Source organism: Antechinus flavipes, chromosome 3, assembly GCF_016432865.1.
Source record: "Antechinus flavipes isolate AdamAnt ecotype Samford, QLD, Australia chromosome 3, AdamAnt_v2, whole genome shotgun sequence".
Classification (NCBI taxonomy): domain Eukaryota; kingdom Metazoa; phylum Chordata; class Mammalia; order Dasyuromorphia; family Dasyuridae; genus Antechinus; species Antechinus flavipes.
Window position 1 is genome coordinate 321570691 of NC_067400.1, and position 27844 is coordinate 321598534.

At 32.1% G+C, this 27844-nt stretch overlaps 1 protein-coding gene across 1 annotated transcript in view; it reads right to left on the reverse strand.

Moving 5' to 3' along the window:
- Nucleotides 1-27844, reverse strand: part of ZNF148 (zinc finger protein 148) — a 136079-nt gene that overhangs the window by 82825 nt on the left and 25410 nt on the right. The window contains exons 2-4 of the mRNA XM_051985475.1: nt 18370-18451; nt 15155-15293; nt 2049-2394 (exon numbers count right to left, since the gene is read on the reverse strand). Coding sequence (XP_051841435.1) covers nt 2049-2378 — 330 coding nt within the window. The 5' untranslated portion in view covers nt 2379-2394; nt 15155-15293; nt 18370-18451. The remainder of the gene's footprint in view (nt 1-2048; nt 2395-15154; nt 15294-18369; nt 18452-27844) is intronic.

Below are 27844 nucleotides of genomic sequence, written 5' to 3' on the forward strand. Positions count from 1 at the left end.
TGATTCTGACTGAATACAGAATGAAGCATACTTTTTTTTAACCTTTATTTCCCTTCAGGGTTACTTTTTTGGAAGGGAGAGAAGGAAAGGAGAACAGGCATGAATCTCTAAACTTTGAAACATGACTTTTATAGAAATGTCGTGCATAACTTCATATGTATTTTCTCAATAGAGGGGAGAAGGGTAGAATGAAGAGAAAATGGAACTCAAAGTTTTCAAAACAAATTTTTAAAAATTGATTTTACATGTGTCTGGGAAAAGTAAAATAAAAAAGAAAATATCAGCTGCCACCCTAGCCAAAGTAATTGAAATTTCATTAAAAACTAAAAGACAAACAAACAAACAACAAATAATTGCCTTGTTCTTGGACCATAATACTGAAAACACAATATCAGTAAGTTACACTCAGGTGATAATCTGGAAGCCAAAAGGAATCAAAACATATACACACCTAAAAAATTAAGCTTAAGTAGGCATGAAAATTAAGAGAAAATAGAAATTAGAATTCCCAAGTAAATGACAAAATGGAAGACAGAAACTATTAACATGCCACATACAAAAGACAGGTGATAGGAGGTGAGGCAGAAATGATACCATTTTGAAAAATTTGGCTTCAGAAAGGATGAGAAACCAAAAATAAAAGATAAGGTTATGCTGAATGACCTGTAGGAACAAATAGACAGGGACAAAGGATTATGTTATTTAGCTTTTAAAAGATTTTGAAAGTAAAGGACAGCAGCTGTTTAGAAAAATTTCTACAGGAAGAATGAAATGGCCTAAATAAGAATAAGTCAGATTCTGTCAAAGTTAATAGAAAATATCTCTCTTTAGGCTATATACATATGAGAAATCAGTGAAAAATGGAAAATTTATATGAACAGATGCAGAATAAAGTAAGCAGAATAATATATGCAATTACAATGGTATAATCTAAAGCCACAAAAAAAAAAAAAAAAAAAAAGGAGGGGCAAGTAAATTAATGTAATGACTAATATTGAATCCAGACATCTAATGTCTACAAAGGAAATATGGGGCCAATAAAAATAGAATTACTACATTTAATAATTTTGCTTACATATTTCCTTTGGTACAAAGTAGGAGTTGCAACAGGCTAAAAGTAATACATGTTTAAAAAAAAAAAAAAAAGAACATTTAACCAGTTTAAGCAGCTTTCAAACTGCTTTTTCAGTTGCTATTAGTCTGCTGGATGAGAAAGGATGAAGTATCATGTGAATAAAAAGAATATACTTTTCTTTTGACTGTGAAATCTGCACCAGAACCAAGTCAAAAAGGATCCTCCTTTGTCAGAGACCTGAGTAGCTGAGAGAAAAGTACTAACTAGCTTGGACTCAATATAAGGGAAAAAGTTTTATTCAAAGAAATTAAAGCTGACTTGAAAAGAATTCAAAGTGATAAGAAACATAAGATTATATGCTATTTTTCTTATTTTACAGATAAAAATTCCTTTAAAATCCCTATATACAATGTGGTCAAATTAAAATTGCATGTACACCCTAAACTGGATGGCTGAATTTATGCTGTGCTAAAGAAACTAAAGAGCTCTAATGGAGAAAAATATTCAGTTTCCCAGTTGGTAATCTTTGGACAACTGACCCAAACCCTTTAGTGATGATAAGCTAAGAGTTAGCAGTAGAAAAACCTTCTGCTTAGGTGTCACAATTTTTTTTTCCTAGTTATGGTATAAAAAGCAAAATTCAAATTTCTTGACACCTCAGGAGAGGCTCCAGATCTAAAAAGAATTTCTAACAAATACCAGATATGGATAATTCAAAGACTAACAAAAACACTTATAATGGGGATGATAAAATTTCACTTTATAATTGTTACTTTTGGATCTAAAATATGATTTGTCAGTATTATATAACAATCTTTTTTTGGCACATACGCTGAATAAATCAGTGATTTACTACAGTCAATTGTACTATTACTGATTATGTATTTGAATCATTTATACATTACTCAAATCTCTTCATAACTAAGATGCCCTTTCTAATTATAGCTATATATTGGGTACAGTAAGTACTTACAGGGACATTAACTGCATACTGCAGCCCTTGAGGAAGCCTGTCTTGTGTCTCCATCTCATCATCATTTTTCACTGTCTCCTCATGGACCATGAGTTCATCATGTGAAATCATCTCCTGTGGTCGCATTTCACTTTCTTGTAACACTTCATCCGCTGCAAGGATATCTTGATGTGGCAAACTCCGATCTTGAAGCACTGCTTCCTGTAGTTCTCCAGACACTGAAGATTGGTCAGATACTCCACCCATTACAACCATCGCCCTGGAAGACTGCATTTCGTCTATGCCGCCACATTTAAGAAATAATCCTTCCAATTTGTCTTCAATGTTCATGCTTAAGTGTAACTGCCTAAAAAGATCAAGTTTAGCAAATGGGCACATGAAATAAGTTTTACATATCCACCTGATTAATGTTTATATTTCAAAATGTGAAATGTACAAGCTATTAAGTTACCTTCTAGGAACAATCCATTCATGCTTAAATTTAAAATATTTATACATGTAGCTTTGAACTGTCCATAATTTTAAGATTATGTAATCTTAATCTATAATATAATCAGCTATGAAGGCAGCTGAAAAGCAAACAAGCTTTTCATTCCTAGTGTAAAGCTTAAATCTTGAATTGATTCACTAATGATAAATAAACTTTATTCCATATCACAAATCCATCATGCTGAAAAAAAGAAAAAGAAATCCCAGCAACTAATGGAGAGAAGCTTGAAATCTAAATAACAAGTATATTTTTAGAATAAAAATTATTGTTCTCACAATTACATATCACTGCTAGTAATAGACACTACTGCCAAAGGTATACTTTGATACAACCCAACTTATCCAAGTTGAAAACAGAAGTTTGGATACTGAAGGTTTAAGGGTTTATTTCTGTAACAGAATTTTTGTAAATCTCTTTTGCTTTAATCGATCGATCTATTTCACTGATGCAAATATGGTGTTAATATTTATCACTAAATGAATTATATATGTGAACATAATTTTGATAATTGATTATTATTAAAATAAGGAATCGCCTATCATTTAAGATTCATTATTTACATAAGTTCAGAAAGATCAAATTTACTTTTATTTATTTATTTATTTATTCAAATTTACTTTTAAATCAAGGACCTAACTTTGGTTTCTCTGAATGGATATTTAACTTTCCACTGATATTTAATCTAATAACAGGTTATCATAATGTCAAAAAGAAGATCAATTAAAGATCAAAGCATAATTATTAATAATTTATTCTTCTGTTTTGTCATCAACAGAAAATGATATAAACACAAAAAAAGTAAATCCAAGAATAAATTAGAAAAGGGAAGGGAAAAGTTCAGATAAGTACAGAACCAGATTGCCTAGTCCTTAGTGTAAGGAAAAACAATTACATAATTTTTCAACTATGTCTCTATTTAACTTGCTATTCCCTCAAATTATTAAATAAAAGCTTCCATCGTGATTACAAATGCTATCATATAAATCTATCTCCCAATCATGATTTAAGAAGTTACACTAAAGAAAATAAAACATTTTCATGATATTGTGAAAATTACGGAGAAATCTTTACTTAACTGAACGAGCAATTCAAAAGTTATCTTTAGCAACAGGCCACACAAAAAATTTTCTAATATTTCTTTCTTTGTGACAAAGAGATAGGGTTAGAGACTACCCCTATGATATGGGGACACCTTTGGATGAGGAAATACCTACTATCAATTCAAGTCAGAACCTTTTTTCAATTTAAGGTTTATTGTCTAGAGCACTAAGAAATCAAGTGATTGCTCACAGTCATATTTACCAGTTTGTGTTAGAGACAGGCCTTAAACTCAGGTCTTTTGATGCTGAGGCCAACTCTCTATCCACTATTTTGTAATGCCACTTCTGTACTCAACTGAACAAAGGAACAGAAATTCAAATCCATGTTGAAAAATCATAAGGTATAATAAAAATCCAAAATTAAAGCAATAAAATTTTAAGTTTTACAGTTAAATAAGCACTTTATCTTAAAGTAGGATAAAATTTCATTTAACCAACATGACGTATCCCTGGCTTAGTGGACAGAAAGATGGCCTCACAACCAGAAAAACCTGGATTCAAGTTCTGCCTCTAACATAACAGTAGCTATATAACCCCTGTAACTATATCACTTAATCCTCAGTACTCTAGTAAATTACCAAGGATTATAAATTGCAGAGAAGGTATCAGCCTAGTTAAAGAAATGTCTTCATCTGGGAGTTCCCTCTATCATGAAATCCCAGGTCCAGTCTCTTTCTATCCCTAACCAATATTATGGGGAATGAGGTTTCCAACTAAATGAAGCTTAATCCTTTAAGTGCTGAAATTTCAGCATTCATTTTTATCTTTTTTAAATGAAAATCTTTCCAAAATAAATTTCTCTACCTCTTATAATAAATACAAGCTGATTACAACTTAAAATAAACATTGTACTAATATTTGAGTCTACCCATTACCTCCATATGAAGCCCCAAATTGCTATTACTATATTGGGAGTGTTGAGTTTTTTAGAAAATCTATGAGGCTGCAAAATGGATAAGGTAAAAGTTCTAAAAAACAGAAATTTTTCAATAGAATGATCTTTAGGATGTGTATACATATTCATTCTGGTAAAAAAAAAAATTGTTGAGTTTTCTTAAACCTTAACTTGTCATATAGTCTGAAATTCTACCACTCAGAAATCTATTTGAGGAGTAACAAACATCCTTTAAAAATTCAAATATTCTTTAGTAAATTATGGTGTTTTTCAGTAAGACACACATTAATGGGAATTATACTGCTTAATATTTTAATAATCTATACTGAGGAAGCAGTAATTTTAATTATGGTGAAGGAATGATAGGTAAATTTTTTAGCAACTTAGTAGATTTGATCATATCTGTTTTGAGTACATATTAGAGGCTTGGAGCAATCTGATGGTGTTAGACACTTAGAAACCTTAAAAAAATGTGAAAAGTATTGACTTATTTTAAATTTTTGACTTGGGTTACCTTGAGTCTCAGACAAAGGGAAAGAAATTCCCTTCCACTTCCAATTAATTATATACGACTGGGGAATATACCTATTGTCAGAGAAAGCTTAATATAATTTCATTTAGAGGTAACTCAACTTCTCTCTCCCTTTCCCTTGCTTAATGAAGAAAAACTGAGGACAGGGGCTAGATAGTGGAAAATGTCTACTGAATGAATGAAGGCCAGCACTAATGAAAAAAAATGCTATGAAGGGCAAATTCGCATTTGGCCCAATTGTACTTCCTTTTGTTTACCATTGTTTCCCTCTTAGTTCCTGATATTTTAGTCCTGTCACCTTTTAGCTCTAAAAGAAAGAAAAATCTGATGTTCTTAAGAGCCCATTCAGTCAATAACAAGCATTTTTTATTGTTTGGTCATATCCAAACTCTTCATATTTGATGTTTTCTTAGCAAAGGCACTGGAGTGGTTTGCCATTTTCTTCTCCAGCTCATTTCACAGACTTAGAAACTGAGGCAAACAGGGTTGTGACTTGCCCAGGATCAGGCAGTTGGTGCTTAAGGTTGAAATTGAAATTCCCTACCTCCACTGTGGCACTTAGCTGCCACACTCTATCAACTCTGTGCCTAGTGTTATGGTAAGTAACAGGACCACAAGGCCAAAACTAAGTATCCTTTGCGTTAGAGGAGCTTCCATTCAAAACAGGGCAAACAACATACATATGTAAGGATAAGGGCATAGAACATGCATAAATAGATATAAGATAACTTGAGAGATAGGCAGAGTGGGGAAGGCAGGAATTGCTAAGTGAACAAGGCAGGGCTTCTTGCGGAGTGAGACACTTGTACACTCAAATCCTAAATGAAACCAAAAACACCCAGATGTAGAGGCTAGAATAAAGTTCTTTCTAATCTTGATTGGTAACCTGAACAAAGGACAGTGTTTCACATGGGAAGAATCAGAATACAGCCAACTTGACTGGACTCTAGACTGCATGAAGGGCAGAAATGTGTAATAATAGTGAAAAGACAGAGGGGAACCAGGTCTTGAGAACTTTAAATGTCAAATAAAGAAATTTATACTTGATCCTGGAGGCAATTATAAGTAATAATAGGAGCTTACTGATTAATGAAATTACATCAGATTTGAACTTAAGGAAAAGCACTGGCAGCTTTGTGGAAGATAAGACTAAGTAAGGAAGATAACTGAGGCAAGGAAACCAATAAGAAATACTACTATAATAGTACAGGAAAGAGGTGCTAAGGGCTTGAATTAGTCACACCATAACTATCCACATCAATCCCTGTCCCTCACAAATAAGTCAAAACTTTGAAGCTTGGCTACTCTTAGAAAAGCAGTCTGATTTTTTTTTTCAAATTGAGTATTTTATTAACATGGTAGTTGTCTTTGTAACATGTGCACACACACTCGCACACTCTGAATGATCTGCCTGGAAAAAAGATGTCTAAATATGCCTAAGGGGAAAATTAAAAATAAAAAATTCCTTTAGGTTTTTCATTATTGTAGGCAATTATGTCCACATCACTTACAAAGCTATTGCCGAATCTGTCCAAGGAAGCAGAATTTGGGAGAAGAACAAAAACTTTGGGGGAAATTCAACAGTGGCATAGCAGAGCTCTCAATATGAGAAAGCTGACATAATGTGGACTTTTGCTGTGAATTTTGTCTTTGCAAAATATGGGGAGAAGTTTATCAATGGGCAGAAAATAAGAGAAGGCGGTGTGAAGTAGGCTTTTGCAGAGTCAATTTTCCTCACAGTATTGTGCCGGGTCATCAAGAAAAATGCTTAGTCCTTCTCTGGAACCAGTTGATTTTTAAGAAAGAATTCTTTTTTTAAAGAGGTAAAAAAAGATTCAGCAAAACCAATCAATATATTGTTTTTACTGAATATTTTCCTCTTCCTCTTTTTTAAAAGTCTTTTATAAGAGATAGCTCTCTAGAGAGGAAGAGAAATAAGACTGGAGAAAGTCTTAGATGATATAAAAATAAAATATTAAAATCTTTTCTTTTTTCCAAAACAAAAACAAATAATATTAATCTAACACAATGGTAAGAATGATGGCCTTCCTTAATCATTTCAGGAGGGTAGAAAAGAGTAAAAAAGTAATTCTTAAATTAAATCAGTTCAATTAATCCAAGTATGGGATGATCTTTCCTTGGGAAGGGAGAAGGGAAAAGAGCATTTGTAGCTTTAGTACCTCCCTGAATAGGAATAAAAGAAAAAAAAGGTTTTTCTAAGATCCCTTAGAAAATAACTGGATCAATAACCCAGGCACCCCACTGTTTAAAGCCGGGATCATTCAAAGATCCTGCAAGACAGGTATACCAACTTCCAGACTGAAGAAGTCAATACAAGGCTGATAATGGAGCTTGAAGACTGACATGGTTTACAGTCAGCCACAGTACCTTTCCTTTGGGAACTGCCTATATAATACTATGATGTATATACTTTCCCAGCAAAATTTAGGATCCTTGAAGGACTGCTTCTTTTTTTGGATTTGCTATTGCTAGCTACGAGTACAAAGTGCAAAGTTTGTTGTTTAGTCATTTTTTCAGTTATATCTGACTTCCTGACCCTGTATGGGTTTTCCTGGCAAAGATATTGGAATGATGTCATTTCCTTCTCCAGCTCATTTTACCAATGAGAAAACTGAGGCAAACAGAGTGTAGTGACTTGGTCAGAGTCTCACAGCTAGTGTCTGAAGCCATGTCTAAAGCATGAACTCATGCCTTCCTGACTCTAGGCCTAGCACTCTGCAGGACTTTGCTGCCCTATATGAATTAACATTCTTGGCAATAATAACATTTGCTGAATTACATCAAATTAAAAGGATACTTTGGCCTATAAAGAAGAAACTGATTAGGGAAAAATAGTGGAAAAGGACTAGAAGAGGAATCAAAAATTTTTCTTTCTCCTTCCTCCCCAATCCCTGAACTGTACTTTTCCTTAGCAAGAGTCAAAAAGATTCCTGGAAGAGTTCTTTTTTTTTTTTTTAACTCCTTTCCCTGTACCAAGTTCTGGACACACTTGATTTGGCCAGGTAAAGTTAATACCGATAACAGTCAATTATAGGAATTAACTATCATTAAGATGTAATTAGGGGCAGCGAGGTGGTACAATGGATAGAATGCCCAGCCTAGACTAGTCTCATTCATTTACTGCAGTAGTGTGACCCTAGGGGTAAACCACTCAACCTTGTTTGCCCCAATTCCCTCATTCATAATTTAAGCTGAAGAAGAAAATAGCAAACCACTCCAAGATCTTCATTATGAAAAAAGGGTCACAAAGAATCAGACGCAACTGAAAATGATTAAACAATACCATTATAAAATAACATCAGAACAATTATGGATACAATTAAACATATGACTGATTTTCTTTTAAGTTAAAATACCTATTACCCACTTCTGCTCAATTTTGAAGCATATATTATATGTAATAACACGTAAATATAATATATTCACAACTTTTAAAATACAGAAGAAACAATGACTGTCAGCCACAACTCTGTGTCCCTCCCCTCAGTACTCAGCACTCAATACCATTATCACTCAGAAACTTTTGAGGTTTATTCAATCCATTTGGATTAGGAATTCTTAACCTGTAGTCTTTGAACTTATTTTCTGTAAAATTTTCATAATCATTTCAATATAATTAGTTTTTACTTTAAAATATTCTGAGAAGCTATAGGAGCTTCATTAAGACTGCCAAAGGGATTCATGACAAAAAAAGTCAAAAACCCTCATCGATATGCATCACCCTATCTAGACCTTGATTGTCAATTATCTACAAGATAGATAAGCGAGATAGATAGGCAAGAGCTACCTACCAATTCTCCCTCCTTTTTCTAGGAGCTCAGCACTTAATTCATAGTCTTCCTCTTCACTCCAACTCCTGCTCTTATACATAGGGATTTCATTATATATACTGCTGTCTCCCTAAAGCTTGTTTCTCAGTTCATCAACCTGATCCCATAATGTGCATCTTCTGTCACACAAAGCCATATATACCCTTGATGACATCATTATTTACAAGTATTTCAGCTCCAAAATACTAAACCATGACCTAGTCCTTAGTCTCTCTGTGTGTTTCATTTACCTCCTAAATTTAGTCTCCATCTTCCTCATGACCCCTAATCAATTCCATCCTCTGTTTTTCCAAGACATCATCCCTGCTTTGGTCTCAATTTCTCCCCTTCAAAATTATTACCTTCAATTAATCAGTTTAATTTCAAAATTTCTAAACCTTAACCTTGAATTGAGTAATCCCAGACTTCTCTGCTTTTACCCCTTGGTAACTCAGCTGAAGATTGCTAAAGAGTTTGCATTTAATATAAATTTGTTATCAAATTCCAACAGTGTCCTCATTACTCTGCTAATCCTTTTATTCTACCCCAGTGTGAGTCTCTACCAAACAATAGTTCTAAACCTTTTTAGATTTTGATTTTTTAGGTTTAGATTTTGGGTTTTCCCCCAAAGTCACCAAAAATACACATGATCCCTCTCAGAAGACTTTGCTTCATACATACCTATCTCTACTCAATTTCTCACTTCAGATCCCCTCAAAGTTACCACCTTTTTCTCTTCTTTTGCTCTCTTCTCAAAAGTGTAAGTACTTCTTTTTGCTAAGTTAGCCAATTCCTCTTCTTATTCTTTCAATCCTATCCATTCATCTCTCTTCTAGTAATGCGCTCTTTCAAGTATTCCCTCTTAATATTCAATCTTTCCTTAGCCACTAATTCCATCTCTGGCACCTACAAACAAGTCAATAACTTCCATATTCCTAACAAACTATCACTTGATTTTTATCACATCTCTTGAGTAATGTGTATGTATGAAACTCATTTTTCATAGCCAAACTCCTAGAAAGAGCTAAGGCATTTATTGCCTTAACTTCCTTCTATCTTAAATCATTTCACAACCTCTTAAAATCTGCCTTCCATTGGAAATTTAGAAGATGCCCATCATTTGGGGAATGGCTAAAACAAATAGTGGTATATGAATATAATGGAATACTATTGTTCTATAAGAAATGATGAGCAGACAGATTTCAGAAAAACCTGGAAAAACTTATATGAACTGATTCTGAAGGAAGTGAGTTGAACCAGGAAAACACTGGGCAACAACACTAATAATCCAACTATGGTGAACTTAGCACTTCTCAGTAATACAGTGATGCAAGACAATTCCAATTGACTTGTGATGGAAAATATAATCCTCACCTGACAAAGAACTATGGAGACTGATTGCAAATCACAGCATGGTATTTTCAACCTTGATTTTTTTTTTCTTTTGTTCTGACTTATTCCACATTGTGACTAATATGGAAATGTTTAAAATGATTGTACATCTATATCAGACTGCTTGCTGCCTTGGAGAGAGAGGGAGAAAAAATTCCAATAGACTTGTGATGGAAAGAGTCATCTTCATCCAGAGAGAGAACTATAGGGACTCAATGTGGATCACAACATAGTATTTTCACATTTTTTGCTTAGTTGTTTTTTCTTGCTCGTTTTTTCCCTTTTGACATGATATTTTTTGTGCAGCATAATAAATGTGGAAATATGTTTTGAAGAATCCCATGTGTTTAAGCTATATTAGATTACTTACTGTCTAGGCAAGAAGGAAGGTGAAGAGGGAGGGAGAAAATCTGGAACACAAGGTTTTGCTTGAGTGAATGTTGAAAACTATCTTTTCATGTATTTTGAAAAGTAAAATATTATAAAAATTACACCTAATAAACGTTGAAAACTCTCTTTACATGTAAGTGTAAAAAATAAAATACTATTAAATGGGGGAGGATGGGGTGGGGGTGAAGAGCACAAATCTGGCTTCCAACACCATTATTCAACTGAAATTGGTTTTAAAATCACCAACAATTCCTTAAATTGTTAAATCCAATAGATTTTTCTCATCTTCATCCTTCTTGACCTTTTTCTAAATATCTACCAGTGTGAAGCGATCCCTTCCAAGACAACATCTCTTCCCTATGTTTTCATGATACTGCTCTAGTTCTCTTCCAATTGCCCAACTGTTTCTTCTCCAACCTTCAATGGATCCCATGTGAAGGTTTTACTCTAGGGCTCCGGATCCTGAGATCTCTTTTTTTTTTTTCTTCTCTCTATTCTTAGTGGTCTAATCATCTCCCAAGTATAAAACTATTCTCTCTATGGAAAAGATTCCCAACCTAAGTATCCAACATTCATCTAGCTACTTAACTCTAGCCTGCTTAACATTTCTATTTGGAGATCCCAACATCATCTCAAATTTAACACGTCTAAAAGAAAATTCCAATCTTCCAACTCAATCAATACCTCTAATTGTTCCAATTCCTTTGAGAATTATCCTTCTGATCATCCAGGTTCACAACTTCAGAGTAATCCTAACTTCAGGCTCTCTTTCTTATTCCCCATATTCAATCAGTTACCAAGTGATTATCAATTTTACATCTATAACATCATTCTCATCTGTTTTCTCTCCACTCATACAATCACCATTCTGGGTTAGAACCTCATCACCAATTCTTTCACTATTACAAGTACCTACCTAATTCTCCCTTCTCCTCCTCTTTCCAATTCAACATCTAAGTTGCTGTCAAATTGATATTCCTAAAGCACAGTTTAGATGACAACATTCTCCCAATTCAAGAAGTTTCAGTGGATTCTCTATTGCCACCAGGATAAAGTATAAACTCCACCACTTGGCTTTTAAAAGTTTTTTACAATCTGGCTCCAACTTATCTCTGCAGACTGATTTCATATTACATTCTTTCAGACACTCTATATTCCAGTCAAACTGACCTATTTGCTTTTTTCCTTAAACAATATTAAATCTCTTTTCCATGATACTTTACAAATACCTAGATAAACAAATATGAAGTTTGTTCTGGCTCATCTCTCCACGATATGAGACAAAGAAGTAAAAAATAGAAAATGTTAGAATTTCTAATCTTTTCCAGTAATTTTAATAGCTGTTTTACCTCTGTGCTTTCAACCTAGCAATACTGTCACTTTGATCTGAACAAAGATTAACTTACCTGCAAGTTGGGTTAATTCTTTACACTAACAGATCTAGACAAATCTCAGATGTGCATTTTTACTACAAGTCCTTTGTTCATATATTTTGTAAATTGTATATGGATCTTGGGTGATATTTCAAACTATCCTGGGAGTATCACTGATCATGTTACCAGCAACTAGAGAACAACAGTTTTACTTAATACTTGGAGCAACAGATGTTCAAAAATAACATTCAAGTACTAGAATCATAGGTGAAAATATTGACCCAACTATTATTATCTTGGCAATCTACTGACAAACAACAATCCTAATTTATACAACATAAGATATGTTAATATTACAAGAATCCATGATTTCATCAATGTTGAATATGCCTTTTCTCATCCATACCTCAAAAAATAGTATTCATGAGTTGTCACAACTGAAAAAAACCATCACTTAAATTCACTGGTAATGAGCTGCTTTTAACTAGGGTACTTCCATGCAAGTGAGTAAAGCTGAATTCAGACTAGGCTATCTGAAACAATGTTACATATTATAATTAAATTCCAGCTTAGCAAAGTAGGCCCTGCATCTGTATTCCAGTGGTATAAGCTTTCAAGAACCTAGAGTGACCACTTTATTACAAGGTTAATTTTGTGAATAGATTCAGTGTAACAATTTTTTTTGTTTTTGCTGAGGCAATTGGGGTTAAGTGACTTGCCCAGGATCACACAGCCAGGAAGTATTACATGTCTGAGGCCAGTTTCGAACTCAGGTCCTCCTGACTTCAGAGCTGGTGCTCTATCCACTGCGCTACCTAGCTGCCCCAACAATGTTTTAGAGGAGGGTAGTAAGGGTAGTAAGGAGGACTTTAGAGGAGGGTAAAAAGAATAAGTAATTACTTACAAAATATAGTATTTCTTCTTCCTATACATATAATACACTAAAAGTCATAAAAGAATTCATATATGTCCTTTAATATAAATGTTCATAACTAAAGCCATCCCAAGAATTTAAATATCAATGTGACTCCATTTAGAGACATAGAAGAAAAAAAATCAATTTTATGTCAGATTGCATTTAAATATAACCATAAGATCACTTAAAGAATGATTATACTATAAAGAATTATTAAAGGATTAAAGGTTCAGAAATCATAAAAACATTAAAAAGACATTAATCTTTGATTTTTAAAAAAGCACAATTAAAATATTAACTGTAAAAGTCAAATAGTTAAGATTTTCACTATTCTTACTAGTACAGTATTTATATAAAAACATCAAATTTTGAAAAACCAGTTGCTGATCATTCATTTTGACTAGATATTTACCACTCAATGGTTATCTTAACATTCTAGATGGTGCTAACTAGGGTTAGTGAAGAGATAAAATACCTAAAACATCACCTTTTTAAAAAATATTAAACTTAGATACATCTTGCAATATTTTACTTTGCAAAATAACTTACCTCTAGGCCCTCAGTTTCCTCATCTGTAAAATGAAAATAACAATACTTATATTACCTAGCTCAGAGAGTTATTGGAAGAAAAATGATTTGTAAACCTTCAAGTACTATATAAACAGGAGCTACAAGTGAAATAATGCCTTTATTATACTTTATATCTGCCAATAAAATGTCTTGAGAACCAAGAATCATCTAAATCTGTGAGTCAATTTGAACTAAAAATCTTATACAAAAATGGAATTCCAAAAATAAATTAATCCTTGTCTAAATTCTAAATAAGTCACATGATATCTAATGCATACCACCTAGATATTTTATCTTTGAACTATTCAAAATATATAATATCTTATGAAATGAGTTAACACTTAGCTCCATTACAAAAAATTTCTCCACTTATGTCTATACAAATTACTTCATACAAAGTATTTGTGTAAATAAAAAGTACAAATGGTTTCGTCAGTTGGTATGAACTCCTAATAATTTCCTCTGCCGTCTTGACATCAATCCTAGAAGTCTTTAAACATTTAGCTAAGGTCAGTGAACCAGCATGGTCTGTTTCAAATACCAATTCTCTCTATGAGTATATACTCTTAAGCTGAATTATCACAGTACATTTTCAAGTTTTTGTCCACAGCATTCAATTAGTACATACTCAAGCAATTATGGTTAATTTTAACATGTTTAAAAGCAAAGAAATGGGTAGTTAAGGGTAAATATTCACTATGTGCCAAGTACTATGTCTAAAAGCTTTTACAATTCTTTCATTTGGGACTCACCCTCCTTACTACGCTGCTTTAGGTGCTATATATATTTTTAAACTATATTAGATTGCTTGCTTTCTTGGGGAGAGGGGTAGGTAAGAAAGGGAGTGGAAAAATATTTGGGACACAAAGTTTTACAAAAATTAATGTTGAAAACTGTCTTTACGTATATTAAGAAAAATACTATTTTTTAAAAAGTAAATGCTATAATTATTTCCATTTTACAGTTGAGGAAACTGAGGCAAACAGAAGTTAAGTGACTTGCTCCAGATCGCAGGTTTAAACTCAGGTCTTCCTGACAAGCCCAGTGTTCTATCTACTGAACCACCAGCTGTCTCTAGAAGTAGAGATTAGATGAACAAGGAATACCAAGCAATAGCTAGGAAGGAACAAGGAAGGAAGAGATAAGAGATGTAAAGGAATAGCCTAAACAACAGTGATGGCATTAGGAAGAAGAGTTCCTATGCCCATTAGATACTTCAGGATGCCTAGCCATATGTAAAAGACTGCCTACGAATTGAATTTTTAATCTTTATTTTCAAGTTGCAAAAAACATATACATATTTCAAAAGTATATCATTTGAGTTAAACATTTTTGTTATCACATGTTCAAATATAATCAAGTATCTAAAATTGTACCAGTAATTATCCATACCAAATATTAAAAAGAAAAACTTCTCAAATAAATCATATTCTAAAGCTCTACAGATACTAGACAGAAGAGGAAAGAAGAGATACAAGATAGTCTCTTTACCAAAAAAAAAAAAAAAAAATCTACTATAGTTAAAATTTTCAACATTAAGTACAAGTGCAAATAACAAAAAAGGCTGTTAAAAGAAAAAACAATTTCTTAATCATAAAAAACAAAATGTTAAAATTACCTGAGACTACAGTAAAAAAAAAAAAAATTTCAAGGAAGGGGATGCTGTAGAGTTGAAAATGAAATCATGATGGAATTCCCACCCTTTTCAGACTTGAGAAATCCTCTACACTTCTTTAATCACTTGTGCCATTCTATTCCTGAAAAAAAAAAAAATAGTTTAAGCAATGTTATTATCATGTTTTTAAAAAATCTATAAGGAATCTGGAAAGGGAAATAAAATGTATAAATACAATATAAAGAAATACTAGCAATATGCTAGAGAAGAACCCCTGGCATAGGGAACAGAGGGCCATCCCTGGAGTCAGAAAGAAACCATACTTTTGATACCTAATAGGTCTTTATGACCAGAGGCATGTTACAATCTTTGAGTGATCCCAGACTAAGAATATAAATTCATAGTTATTGAATTATATAGAGGGAGTTTTCTCTTGAGGAATTTCCACAATATGAAATCACATATAAAGTCCGGACCAAAAAAAGAAAATTAATGCTTAATATGAGTCATAAGCATACTACTGTGGAAGAAAAAAATAATTTGTATGTATAAATTCAAATAATATATAAAATAATAGGCATAATAGAATCATAAAAGTCAAAAAAAAAAGGGTAATTATTACTAGTGCTAGATAAATCTTTATTAAGCTATTTTCTTTAATTCTAAATTCTGCTTATAAGATAGAAATCTGGAGAGGAAAAAAATCACTTAAAATAATTTTTTTTTGAAAAATGGTATGAAGAAAACATTGAAATAAGAAAGAAATGGGTATGAGACAACTTTTAAAGATTTCCTGTTTCTCATGTATGCTTCAAAAAGAATGTACAATAAAGAAAGTCACCATGATAGACCCTGAAAATAACAAGGACTGCTAACAGACAAAACAGAAACTTATGGAAAGGGCTGTATGTCATTCACAGTTTTATACTTTTTAGTATTCCTAGTTTATTTTTTGAATAAACCTATCATCAGCAGGATATAAACTTTAAATAGAAAGGAACAGAAAAATGGGAGGAGTTATGATATGAAGAATATTAGCAGATATTCTTCAAGATATATCATTAAAAATGATTAAATCAAGATAGGCTCTTGGATTAGGGATAAGATGGTATTTACTGAAAACAAGGCATTACTGAATATTGAAATGTATTAAAGAACATGAAATTTCCTATGCTAGTGGTCTTCATGTTAGATTCCCATCTTTCAGGACAGTTTAACTAAGGAAATAAATTGAATATCTGAAGTTCTCCACAATTCTACAATATTTGAATATAGAAAGAAAAGTTAACAATAAAAGTGCTTTTCTAACAATTTACCATCAGAAATGCTACTATTGTGGAATAAAAAAAAAAAAAAACACAATCCATCAACAAGACTGAATTTCCTATGTTTAATATGATTGTACATTTATAGCCTATATCAGATTGCTTGCCATCCTGGGAAGAAGGAGGGAAAAAAAATTGGTAATCAAAATCTTATAAAAGTGGATATTGAAAACTATCTTTATGTGTAATAGGGAGAAAAACTACTATTAAGTGGAGAGGACAAAACTATTTCCTATCTTCAGTATTTCTACAGCCATTCCCCACACTGGAAATTCCTTTATCTCTCTTTCCTCACTTCTCTGGCTTCTTTTGGATCTTAGCTTAATATCCTTCCTTCTACAAGAATCCTTTCCTTAAAAAAGGACCCAAATATGTAAAAATGTTTGTAGCAGTCCTTTTTGAAGTGGCGAGGAACTGGAAAAGGAATGGATGCCCATTATGTGGGGAATGGCCAAATAAGTTTGTGGTATATGAATATGATGAAATGTTATTGTCCTATATTTCTGAACAGGCAGATTTCAAAAAAGCCTGGAAAGACTTACATGAAATGATACTAAGTAAAGTGAGCAGAACCAAGAGATCATTGTATACATTAACAAGAAAATTATATTATCAACTGTGATAAACTTGGCTCTTTTCAACAATGAGGTAATCTAACAAAATTCCAAAAGATTTGGGATGCAAAGTGCCATCCATAATCAAAGAGGAGACGACTGAATTTGGATCAAAAATGGTATTTTTGTACCCTTTTGTTTTTGTTTGCTTTTTTTTCTCTCTTATTTTTTTCCTCTTTTGTTTTGATTTTTCTTCCCAACATAACTCATATGGAAATATGCTGAAAATTAATTGTAATAGATAACCTGTATCAGTTTGTTTGCTTTCTTGAGGAAGGGGAGGTAAGGAGAAAGGAAGAAAAAAAACAGACCTCAAAATCTTACAAAAATGTTTAAAACTATCTCTACTTCTAACAGGGGAAAAAAAAATTTCCTTTGGTTAATTAGCTCCAATTTGTCTGTAAATATCTTGCTTGTACATAAGTTTTTGCAATGTCATATCCCTATTAGATGGAGATTAGCAAATGGTTTTGCTCTTTCCTTGTAAACCCAACACAAAATACTGTGACTAGTACACACAGTAGATACTTAAATGCTTATTGACTTACTTTCCATCTTAACTAGACTTTATTGTACATTCAGTCCAAAACAAACAGGGAAAACATGGGAAATACAAATCAAAAAATGCAAACCAAGAATTATAGGAAAATTGGGAACATGGATTAATTAAAAACAAAGTTGAAATTATGTAACTATCAACATTTTTTATTTTTTCATCTAGAGATAACCTAAGCTCACATCCTCAGATTTTTGAAGGTAATGCTAAAACACACACACGTATGTCTCCAAAAAAAAAAAAAAAAAAAACTAAGATTTTTCATAAATTTATAGTGCATATGGTATCATCTATGCCTTCAAGGCATACCTCAAGAAAGATACTATTCTTAAAAATATTTCACATCTAAAAACCAAAGCATATCATTCAAATTCAGACTAGCATAGGCTGACATAGAAAGGGTGCTTAGTTTAAAAAGGAAGAATTTGAAAGAATGTAAACAAAACAACTGGAGTTATTAGACAACTTTAATGCTCTGTCCTGAAAAACTAATACTAATTACTAAATAACTTCACATCAATTAAAGCATGCTTGTTTATATAGCCTCACATTCACATGGCCAGAGAGCTAAATAGTGTACAAATGAATGTCTAAGACATTTAAGAATTTAAAATTTATAGGGTAAATACTATTTAACACTTATTTTAATGCAAATGTATATGAGAGTTTGTCCTGTCTGTTACAGGTAAAATTTGAGGGTCAAATAAATCATAATTGGGCTACCTCCATATAGTAGACCATGTAGATTTCCATTATGTCAAGTCTCTAGGCTGAGCTTCCAATCTGCTGTTTTTCTCTCTTTATCCTACAAAAACATAAAAATACAGATTAACCCTTTAAAGCATCAATTATGATTTTCTTAAAAAAAAAAAAACATTTTGTAGGAATATCTTTTTCACATGTAGTTTAGTAGGAATATCTTTTTCACATGTAGTTTATAAGACAAATCTGATTTTAACTCCCAAATCAATCTAATCTTAACTGGCATCACAAAGGAGAATAGACAGACAGCTATTTGAAACTAGTTGAATTATTATTTTCTATTTAAGTTTCATCTCAAATTTAATTCTTAACAGAGGAAAAACTTTCTTTAACATGTGAGAGTTTGACATCAATACATGTTTAAAACATAATACTACTGTAATAATACCCATAGATAATAAGAAAATTAGTTTACATGGGCCCATAAGTCTAAGACACTAGAAAGTTACAGATTTTAAATGACTATTTTTAGAAGTATGATTAAAAATCACATCAGATACTTAATATTTTCAAGCAGAAAACATTGTCATTTAATATGACTAAAATCACACTTGGGTTTAAGTTATATAGCTTTTTTTTTTTTTTAAAGTCATTCCATAAGCATGCAGTAGAAAAGAATAAAGAAACCTGGCACATGTTTGCTTATATAGATATTTATCAATTAAATGGATCACTTCTAGAAAATTTAACTTGAATTTGTAATTCAATAGTCTCAGAAATAAAGAAAATGCCTAATTCCTTTAAGAAAAAAATAAAGATTAAAAGCACAGCATTAAGCATATAATAAGCAATCAATCTATTCATAAAGGAAAGCAAAAAAGCTAATGGTTAACATTCAGAAATAAAAAGTAAAGTTTAGGACAAAATAAATCAAAACTATAGATTAATATAATTTTATCAGTATATTATACAACTTTTATGATAAATAATCATTTTCAGTATTTTTTCAATAATTCTGTTGCTGAACCAGTATCTATATAAATTCACGGCTTTCAATTTAACTGGGCATTTTTTCATTTTGTGATAAGTGGAAAACTTGTTTCTTAAGTACATATAGGTTTACACGTAGGTTCTTTAGGACAAGTTCTTCTCAATGTGTATTTCTAAGTTCTGTAGTTTGACACCATATAAACCATTCCAACCTGTATCTGCAAGTCACAAAAATCCTTCTTCATTAATAGTATCAACATTGGCAACTAAAAGAAGGCAGTATAAAACCATAAGCTCTTTGCTGTTGGTTAAAGTTTAATCATTAATTATAGAAATTAAAATAACTTGGTTTTCCCCCAAATTATATAAAATGTTTATTTGGTTTAACTATATTAATATTCATTCACTATGACATCAGGATCAATTCCACATTCTATACTTAAGAAACGGTATAAAGTCTGAATCATAGGAATTGAATAATACTTACCCTACCTTATGTTATACTAAAAGTTTTATTAATTTTCTATGTGATCTTGGTCACTTTATCTCACTGAGCTTTATCTTGCTCTCCTTCATTTATTCATTTATCTATTTTTTTTTATTTTAAATTTCCTCAAAAATCCCTTCCAGCTCTAATATCTTCAATCAAATTGCTATATCCCAGCATAGATTATTGGTCTTTTTTTTTCTTTTTTTGATAAAAATGATGAGAAATTCAATATAATTATAAGATGTCATGGAGAATAAAAAATGGAAGACAATCTGCTACAAGGAAAAAAAAATAAGACAGAATGTGGAATTATAAAATTTATGTCGAAATCTCAGCTCTCATTTACTCTCTGCACCTCAGTTTCCTCATTTGTAAAAGGTGATTGATAATGAAATGAGAAAATATGTGGGAAGCATCATATAAAATATTTGCTAATATTGTTGTTATTATTATCCAATGAAATGACTAATTGTTTAGAGAAGCTTATTCGGCTTATTCTACTCTCATAGAAAATGTACGCCTTTTTAATGTCTTTTTTTAAATCAATACTGAGAGTAGAGTGATAGCATATTGCCATAGATGGGGAAAGGAAAAGTAAGGAGGACAGGAAAAAAGGAATGATATTAAAAGAATAGTTTAAATTCAAAATCCATGTACCTGAGCAAAAAAAAGTATAAACCATCCTCTTCCAATAAGCCATAACTTTTCCAACTAACATTTATCACCCACAAATACTAACACATCTTGCTTCTTTCAAATAACATTAAGTCCCCCATACTTCTGTCTATTCTTCTTCCTATGTGTATTTCTTCCTTCCATCTTATCACTTCTTCCCCTTAAACCATTTTTCTCTCTGGCTCTCACTATATCAATGTCCTGAGTTGGAATTTGTTCCACTACAAGTTGAGAAAATGGGTAAAAGTTTTCTGGACATTCAATAACATCCAATAACAAAACAGGTTTCTTCTCCCCATCTTTCCCTCTTAAGAGCAAATGACCTAAATTCTCTCCTGTTCATCAATTAATATTCAATTCAAAATTTTATTGTCTTACTTCCCTCATCACTCATTTTAAAAGCCAGAAAAGTAACAAAGAATACAGACAAAACAGGTGTATGGAAAACTGACTATATATGTCAATTAAAAGATTACCAAGTATTTTATATAATTTCATTTGAACCTCTAAAAACAACCCTGTGAAGCAAAATAGTTCAGGTACTATTATCTGCACTTTATAAGTAAGGCTCCAAAGAATTATGTGATTTGCCCAAAGTGCCAGGATAAGAAAATTTTCTTATCCTGGCACTTTGGGCAAATCACAACACACACAACATAAAATAGGAATATCAATATGTTTCTGATACAAATCAAAGTGGTCTTCAAACATTTAAAAATGTGATAACACAAGCAGATGTTAAATACCATTTATGATCAGAATACTGATTTTTTAATTGCTTATACTAAAACACTGTGAGTTCCCAATTATAACAGAAGCAAACTTCAATGATAATACTGTAACAACTCTGATATAAAAGTCTTTTCTAACATTTTCCACTTATGATTTACAGTGGCATGTTATAATTAACAACCACATTCTAAAAGTCAACAAGAGATACTTTGGTGTGCTTAAGGCAAAAAGGATGTCAAATAAACTTTTAATATCTCTTTTGAAACTTAAGAATTCAGTGTATAAACCAATCTACAATTACAGAGAAGCTACTATACATAGAGAAAAGCATATGGCATTCTCTGCTCTAAAGAAATGACCTACAATTGGTTTAAATAATCCATTTTTAAAATTACTCTATATTTGTGTGAAAGTCTTTTTTTAAAATTTACTTCAACTCGAATAAAAATGTTTTATTTATTCTAATTGCTGTTCAGTCTTAAAGTCACTCCTGTCATTCTCTTAACAGCACAATTATAGATAAGTTAAACTGAGATCTGTTATAAGATTTGGAGAAGAAATGGAAAGATAAAACCTCATATGCAGACCAAAATAATAAGAAAATAACACACATAAAATAATAGCCAACTACTGAAGAAAGATAACATAAACATACATGTTATTCAGTTTGGAAGTATGAAAGATCAATTAGGACTGGAATAGTTAAGGTTTCAAAGATACCATAAGAGCCTTACTTTTGGACCTTAAAATGTGGCCAAACATATTAGTAAAGTATAAAAACAACCATGTCATTCTCTTCCTCAATTAGTTTCAATGACTGGTTGTTGCCTCTAAGATAAAATAAAAACGTCTCTCTTTGTATATCATAGTCCTTCACAACTTTTTTCTAAACTATCTTTCCAAGCCAATTACATATTATTCTTCCTCACACACTTGACATTCAAGCCAAACTGGCCTACTCCTCTTACACAACAGTTTATCTCTGTGCCCTCTGCCTTTCCAGAGGCTGTGTTCTCCTTCATTCCTGGAATGTTCTTACTTCTCCTTCTCAGAACCCCTATCTCTATTTAAGGTATATTTCAAGTGCTAGTTCCTTTAAGAGGATTCTCCCAACTCCCACAATTGTTATTTAGGAATCAACACCCTGGGAAATCATAATATTTTTGTTATATATTTATCTGCAAAATATTTTTCCTAGTAAAATATAAATTTCTTGAGAGTAGGTAATGTTTTGGTCTTTATATTCCCACTACGTAATACAATGCTTGAAATATTTCCTGAATTGAATCTGTATGTATAACCTCTAACATGGCAGTAAAGTCATAGACAAGAAAAAAAAAGTTTTAAGTCAATAAATTAAATGAATTATTCCAGCAAGTTCATTGCTACAGAAGCACTAATTGTCATCTGCCATCTGGCTTGGCAGCATTGTTGAGTAAAGGTTAATACCTTAACTTCTATTGGGGATCAGCGTAGGATCCCCAATTTTATTATTATAGGATATGGCTCTAGAGATGGTCTTTAAAGGAAGTTAGAAGAGGCAGAGGTCAGAAAGGAGTGAATTCCAGAATTAAGGGGACTTGTGAAAAAGCATAGAGATATGGAGACATGGCTATTAGAAGCAATGATGACATAATAGCAAGATACAAGCAGCACATAGACACCATGAATGATCCAGATACTGCACACCTTTGACCCAGAAATAACACCAGGAGGACTACATCACAAGGAGATTTTTAAAAAACTGGAATAGGACTTATTTGTACAAAAATATAGTGACTTTATTTTTCTTGGTCTTTTTTTAAATCTATGTTATATATGTTATATATGGAAATATATTTTGCATGACTTCACATCAAATTGCTTAACTCCTTCAAATGAGGGGAAAAGGGAAAAAAGCAAGAGAATTCAGAACTCAGATTTTTTTTTAAATTGAAAAAATATTAAAAAACATGCTAACCACATTTTCCTGCTAAAGTTTTCCTTATATAAATAAAACTAGAATAGCCTAAAATCCTAATCTGTGAACATGTTATATAGCATCATATACTAGTATTTGTTTTCCTTTCAAAAAGATCTCATTTTTGAGGCACTAACTCCCTATATTCAGATCATATAATATATGCTAACAGTAATGTCCAAGTGCCCAATTCTCATAATTGCAGTCAAAGTATTTACATGGCTTTAACTTTAATTCCGTGTTTGGCATTTAAGGTTCTTTCAACCTGGTCCCTTCCTACCTTTCCAATTTTCTCACACTTCTAATATCTATCCTGAAATATACCATCATCTTAAATAAATACTTTTGCAAAGGCTGTTTCTCATGTCTGCAAAGTCTCCCTTAACTAAATAATAAATCTGACTTTCAAGATTCAGCTCAAATAGCCACCTTATAAAGGAGGCTTACCAGATCTCTGGAGCTACCTAAATCTTCTCTAAGGTTACATTCTTTCTATTCTCTAAGTATCTGATATGTAACTATTTATATGTGTCTGTCCCCACCCCACCCCACCCCCATTAGTGTGTAAGCTCCTTGAGGGCAGAATTACTTCTGTGTTTTCCCAGCACTAAGCAAAATGACTGGCACACAGTAGGTGCTTGTTGGTTGACTGAAAAATAAACATAAAAATAAAATACAATTTTTATTTTAACATGTCATTAGAAAAGGACTGACCAAATTTTTGCTTTAGCACCATAATTCTGCTGTATCAAGTATAATTTGAAATTCACTGGCTATTAGTCAAATAAGATAAATCTTCATGTAACACTAATTTAAATACATTTTAATGTATTAATTTAAATTAACTTAATTAACTTAAAAAATTAAATACAAATTTTAAATTTAAAATACACTGTTACTGAATTTGATCTGTATCTTTACCTAGAATTCAATGTGTAATTTTTTAAAAACAAAAATATTACTGGCCTCTCGTGATCTCTCTCCTCTAATAATCCATACTCCACAGTTGTCAAATTGATTTTTTCTAAAGCACAATTTTAATCCTGTCACTTTCTTGCTCAAAGTTCCAGTGGCTCCTCCTTTGCTTTATAAAATGCCAACGTCTTTGTTTGGCTTTTTAAAAGTCCTTCACAATCACAATTTCAATTCACCTTTACATTACTGTACATTATTTCCTGCAATCTACATTTCAGTCAAACTGATCCACTTTGCTATTTCCCATTTCATTTATTGTCTCCATGCTTTTTCACAAGTTGTCCTCTTAACTCTGGAAATTCACTCCTTTCTTACCTCTTGTTCTTCTAACTTCCTTTAAAGACCATCTCTAGTGCCATATCCTCTAAGAAACCTACTCTGATCCCCAATTGCTGATGCCTTTCCATTGTCCCAAAAGTTATTTTATATAAATTTTGTATTTTTTGGTATGTGCTGTTTTTTTTTTTTTCTCATTTCAATAATACTGGAAGAGTATGACTTTTGTCCTCATATACATTTTCCCATCACCTACTCCATACAGTACTTGACCCATTGCAGGCACTTTAAAAATTTGTTAAATGAATCATAATTTGGGATTTTACCATATTCACAATATTCCTGACAGAAGGGAAATACAGATAAGAATGCTAATCTAAGTAATGAAGATTCAAAATTTCATATAGATTCTATTTGGCTTATATTTTGAAGGTATTATATGACAATGAAAAGTTCATTTAAGCTGTAAAAGCAGGTTTTTCAAATATTCATAATCAGATTCCAACTCAAATAGCCAACTTACAAACACCCTGCCATATATATACAGATAGGCCATCCCACAGCTAAGACTGGGTAATTTCATCTGGTTTATTTTTTTTGAACATAGCAGATCAAGCTACCATGCCTAATCCAAAGAAAAAATGCACTTGTTCTTTTCTCATCAGAGACTTGATTGCTTAAGAGGCAATTTTTGTGACTGAGGCCAAGGGGCAGAATATAAATATGATCTAGATGTTATTGAGATTCCCTCCTTACTCTAAGATAAGCTGATTTTCCCATAGAAATGATGGATGATTCTAAGGTAAGAGCACAAAAGTCCATCTAATTCTATAACTGAAAAAGCAAACTGGAACTTGGAACAGTTTTCCACAGAAACAACGCACTTACAAACTTCTGAAACACAACCATTTGCACACTGGGGAATGTCTGTCTTGGTTCCAGATTTAAGATTTCATTTAAAAAATGAACATTTAAGATTTCAAATATCAATACCCAACTTGGGAAATGGAAATGACATAAAATTTCAAATAGCTTCTACAGAATATATTTAATGTTTTATATTTTTAACACCACTGTTATTTTTTTTTTATTTGTTTCCCTTTTTATTCTTTTCAATATCACTGGGGAAAATGAATGTAAATTAAATAGTTTACTACTAAGTGCTTTGAGCTAAGGGAAATGCTTTGTGGATACATTATCATTTCTTTTGTTAAAACTATTGAAAACATTAGCTTAAACTGCATTAATATCTAGGGAATATTTATTGAATGTTCAACTTTACACTTTTGAGTGAATAAATTTTCTCTATCTTATCCAAACCTAAAATGAATGCTGATTCCATAAATATTTACTGTGTAAACAAAGCAAGCCAACAACCAGATATTTTCAGATTGATGGAATTTAAGAGCAAAGTTTAATATGGTACTCTTTCTTGATTATTTTTTTTCTCCAAAGCTTTTAATTTCTTGCGCTGGAATTCACAGAAATTTAAAGTTTATTCAAAAATCTGTAATACAATGTAAGAATTTAAGTTTTATTTGGAAATTTATGTTATTCAATAATAACCCAACAGCTGGCAGAGCTGGGACATTTACTTATAGCCCCTTTCAGTATGTCATGGCCTCCACACTTAAACCTACTCAACACTAAAAAGAAGTCCTGGGAGGTGAGAAAGGCATAATAAAAATCAGGTAAGATAGACAACCAAACTTAGGATATCCTGTGATATATTTAACATGGATAGGACTGCTTGCCATCTGGGGGGGAGGAGGAGAGGGAGGTGAAAAGTCGGAACACAAGTGAGTGCAAGGGATGATGTTGTAAAAAATTACCCAGGCATGGGCTCTGTCAATAAAAAGTTATAATGATTAAAAAAAATAAAGAAAGAAAGAAAAAAAAATAGCCAAAAAAAAAAAGCTAGACCACCAATGAAAACTTCAAAACAAGATAGCAAGCATCCAGTGAAGAATCCGAGTAGCTCAGTAGGCCTGGGCCACAGTATTATGTGCAGGGAAATACTTGCTATTAAGACAATAAAGATAGGAAGAGGCCAAGTTGGAAAGAAGAAAAAAAGCTTACCAGATTTGTTTTATTATTTTTGCTATTCTATTTTGTCCCAAGTAATTCCAATAGAAGTAAAACACTTCCACTGATTATTAATAAAGTAAAAAGAGTAAGGTGATTTTTTTTCCCTTTTCCTTTGATTCAGACCTATAATTTTATGTGTATAGAAAATCCCTCTCTACAGATCAGCACTTGTTCTACAACTTATAACCTCAGTTAATTGCCAAAGACACGGAGTGGATAAGTGACTTGCCTACAACTATACAGTCAGTATGTCAGACACTAAACTTAATTACTGTCCTTTGTAATTTGGAGAGACCACTATTTATTCCATTCTGCCTTTACTTTGGCTTTGGGACTTTGTCATGAATTTTCTAAAGACTTTTAAAAACCAGGCTCCTAATTAACTACAGAACTTCATAACTGAAAAAGACCCTTATAAATGATCTAGTTTAAACCTTTCACTTTACAGATGAGGAAATCAAGGCCCACAGAACAAATTATTTGCTCAAGATCACATAGCCAGGTAGTGGAAGAGCCAGAACTAAAATACACGTCTCCTATATAACAAACCAGTATTATTCCCATCATCCAAAACTTATTTCTTGGTAAACAGTCATCAAATTCAAATACTAAGAATAATTGAATTCACTTATAAAAAGAACATGATATCTATCATTCTAGATGCCATCATATATCAAACTTAATATTGAAATGTTAATAAACTTGAATAGTATATCCAATAAGTCTTAGATTTTGAAATAGCTTGTATATTAGAAGAACCAGTTTTTATTGAAAGGAATGGTTTCCATTTTACTATTTTTTATTTCCATTTTACTATTATGATCACAACTTGGTTAAATAATACATATCAGGGATCCTTAGACTGCATTTCATCTGTCCTGTTGCAAAAGTGATAGGCTCAAAAACATGAATCTTATTTTATAGGAAACAGATGACCTCAGAAGTCAGAAAGGTGTGAGTTCAAATCTCATACTACATATACAGGCTTGGTGACCCCGGACATCATCCTCTCAGCACCCACTGCATTGCTCTAAAACAGAGACAGAGCTATCATTTGAAGATGGAAATCTCATCAACATTTTCCTATACCAATGAAATTAAAGGTCCAAATCTCCGAAGACCAATTAAGTCAGTGTATGAAACTGAAAACTAACCATTTGGATCTCTCCAGCAGGTTGCCATTTAATGGTGAATAGTAATGAACTATAGTTCCATTTGTCTCACTTGGGCAATGATTAAGTTTTTAAAAGAAGATCACTCCTATTGAAAATGTGATAACCATGAGGCTCACTCATTCATTCATTCAATAC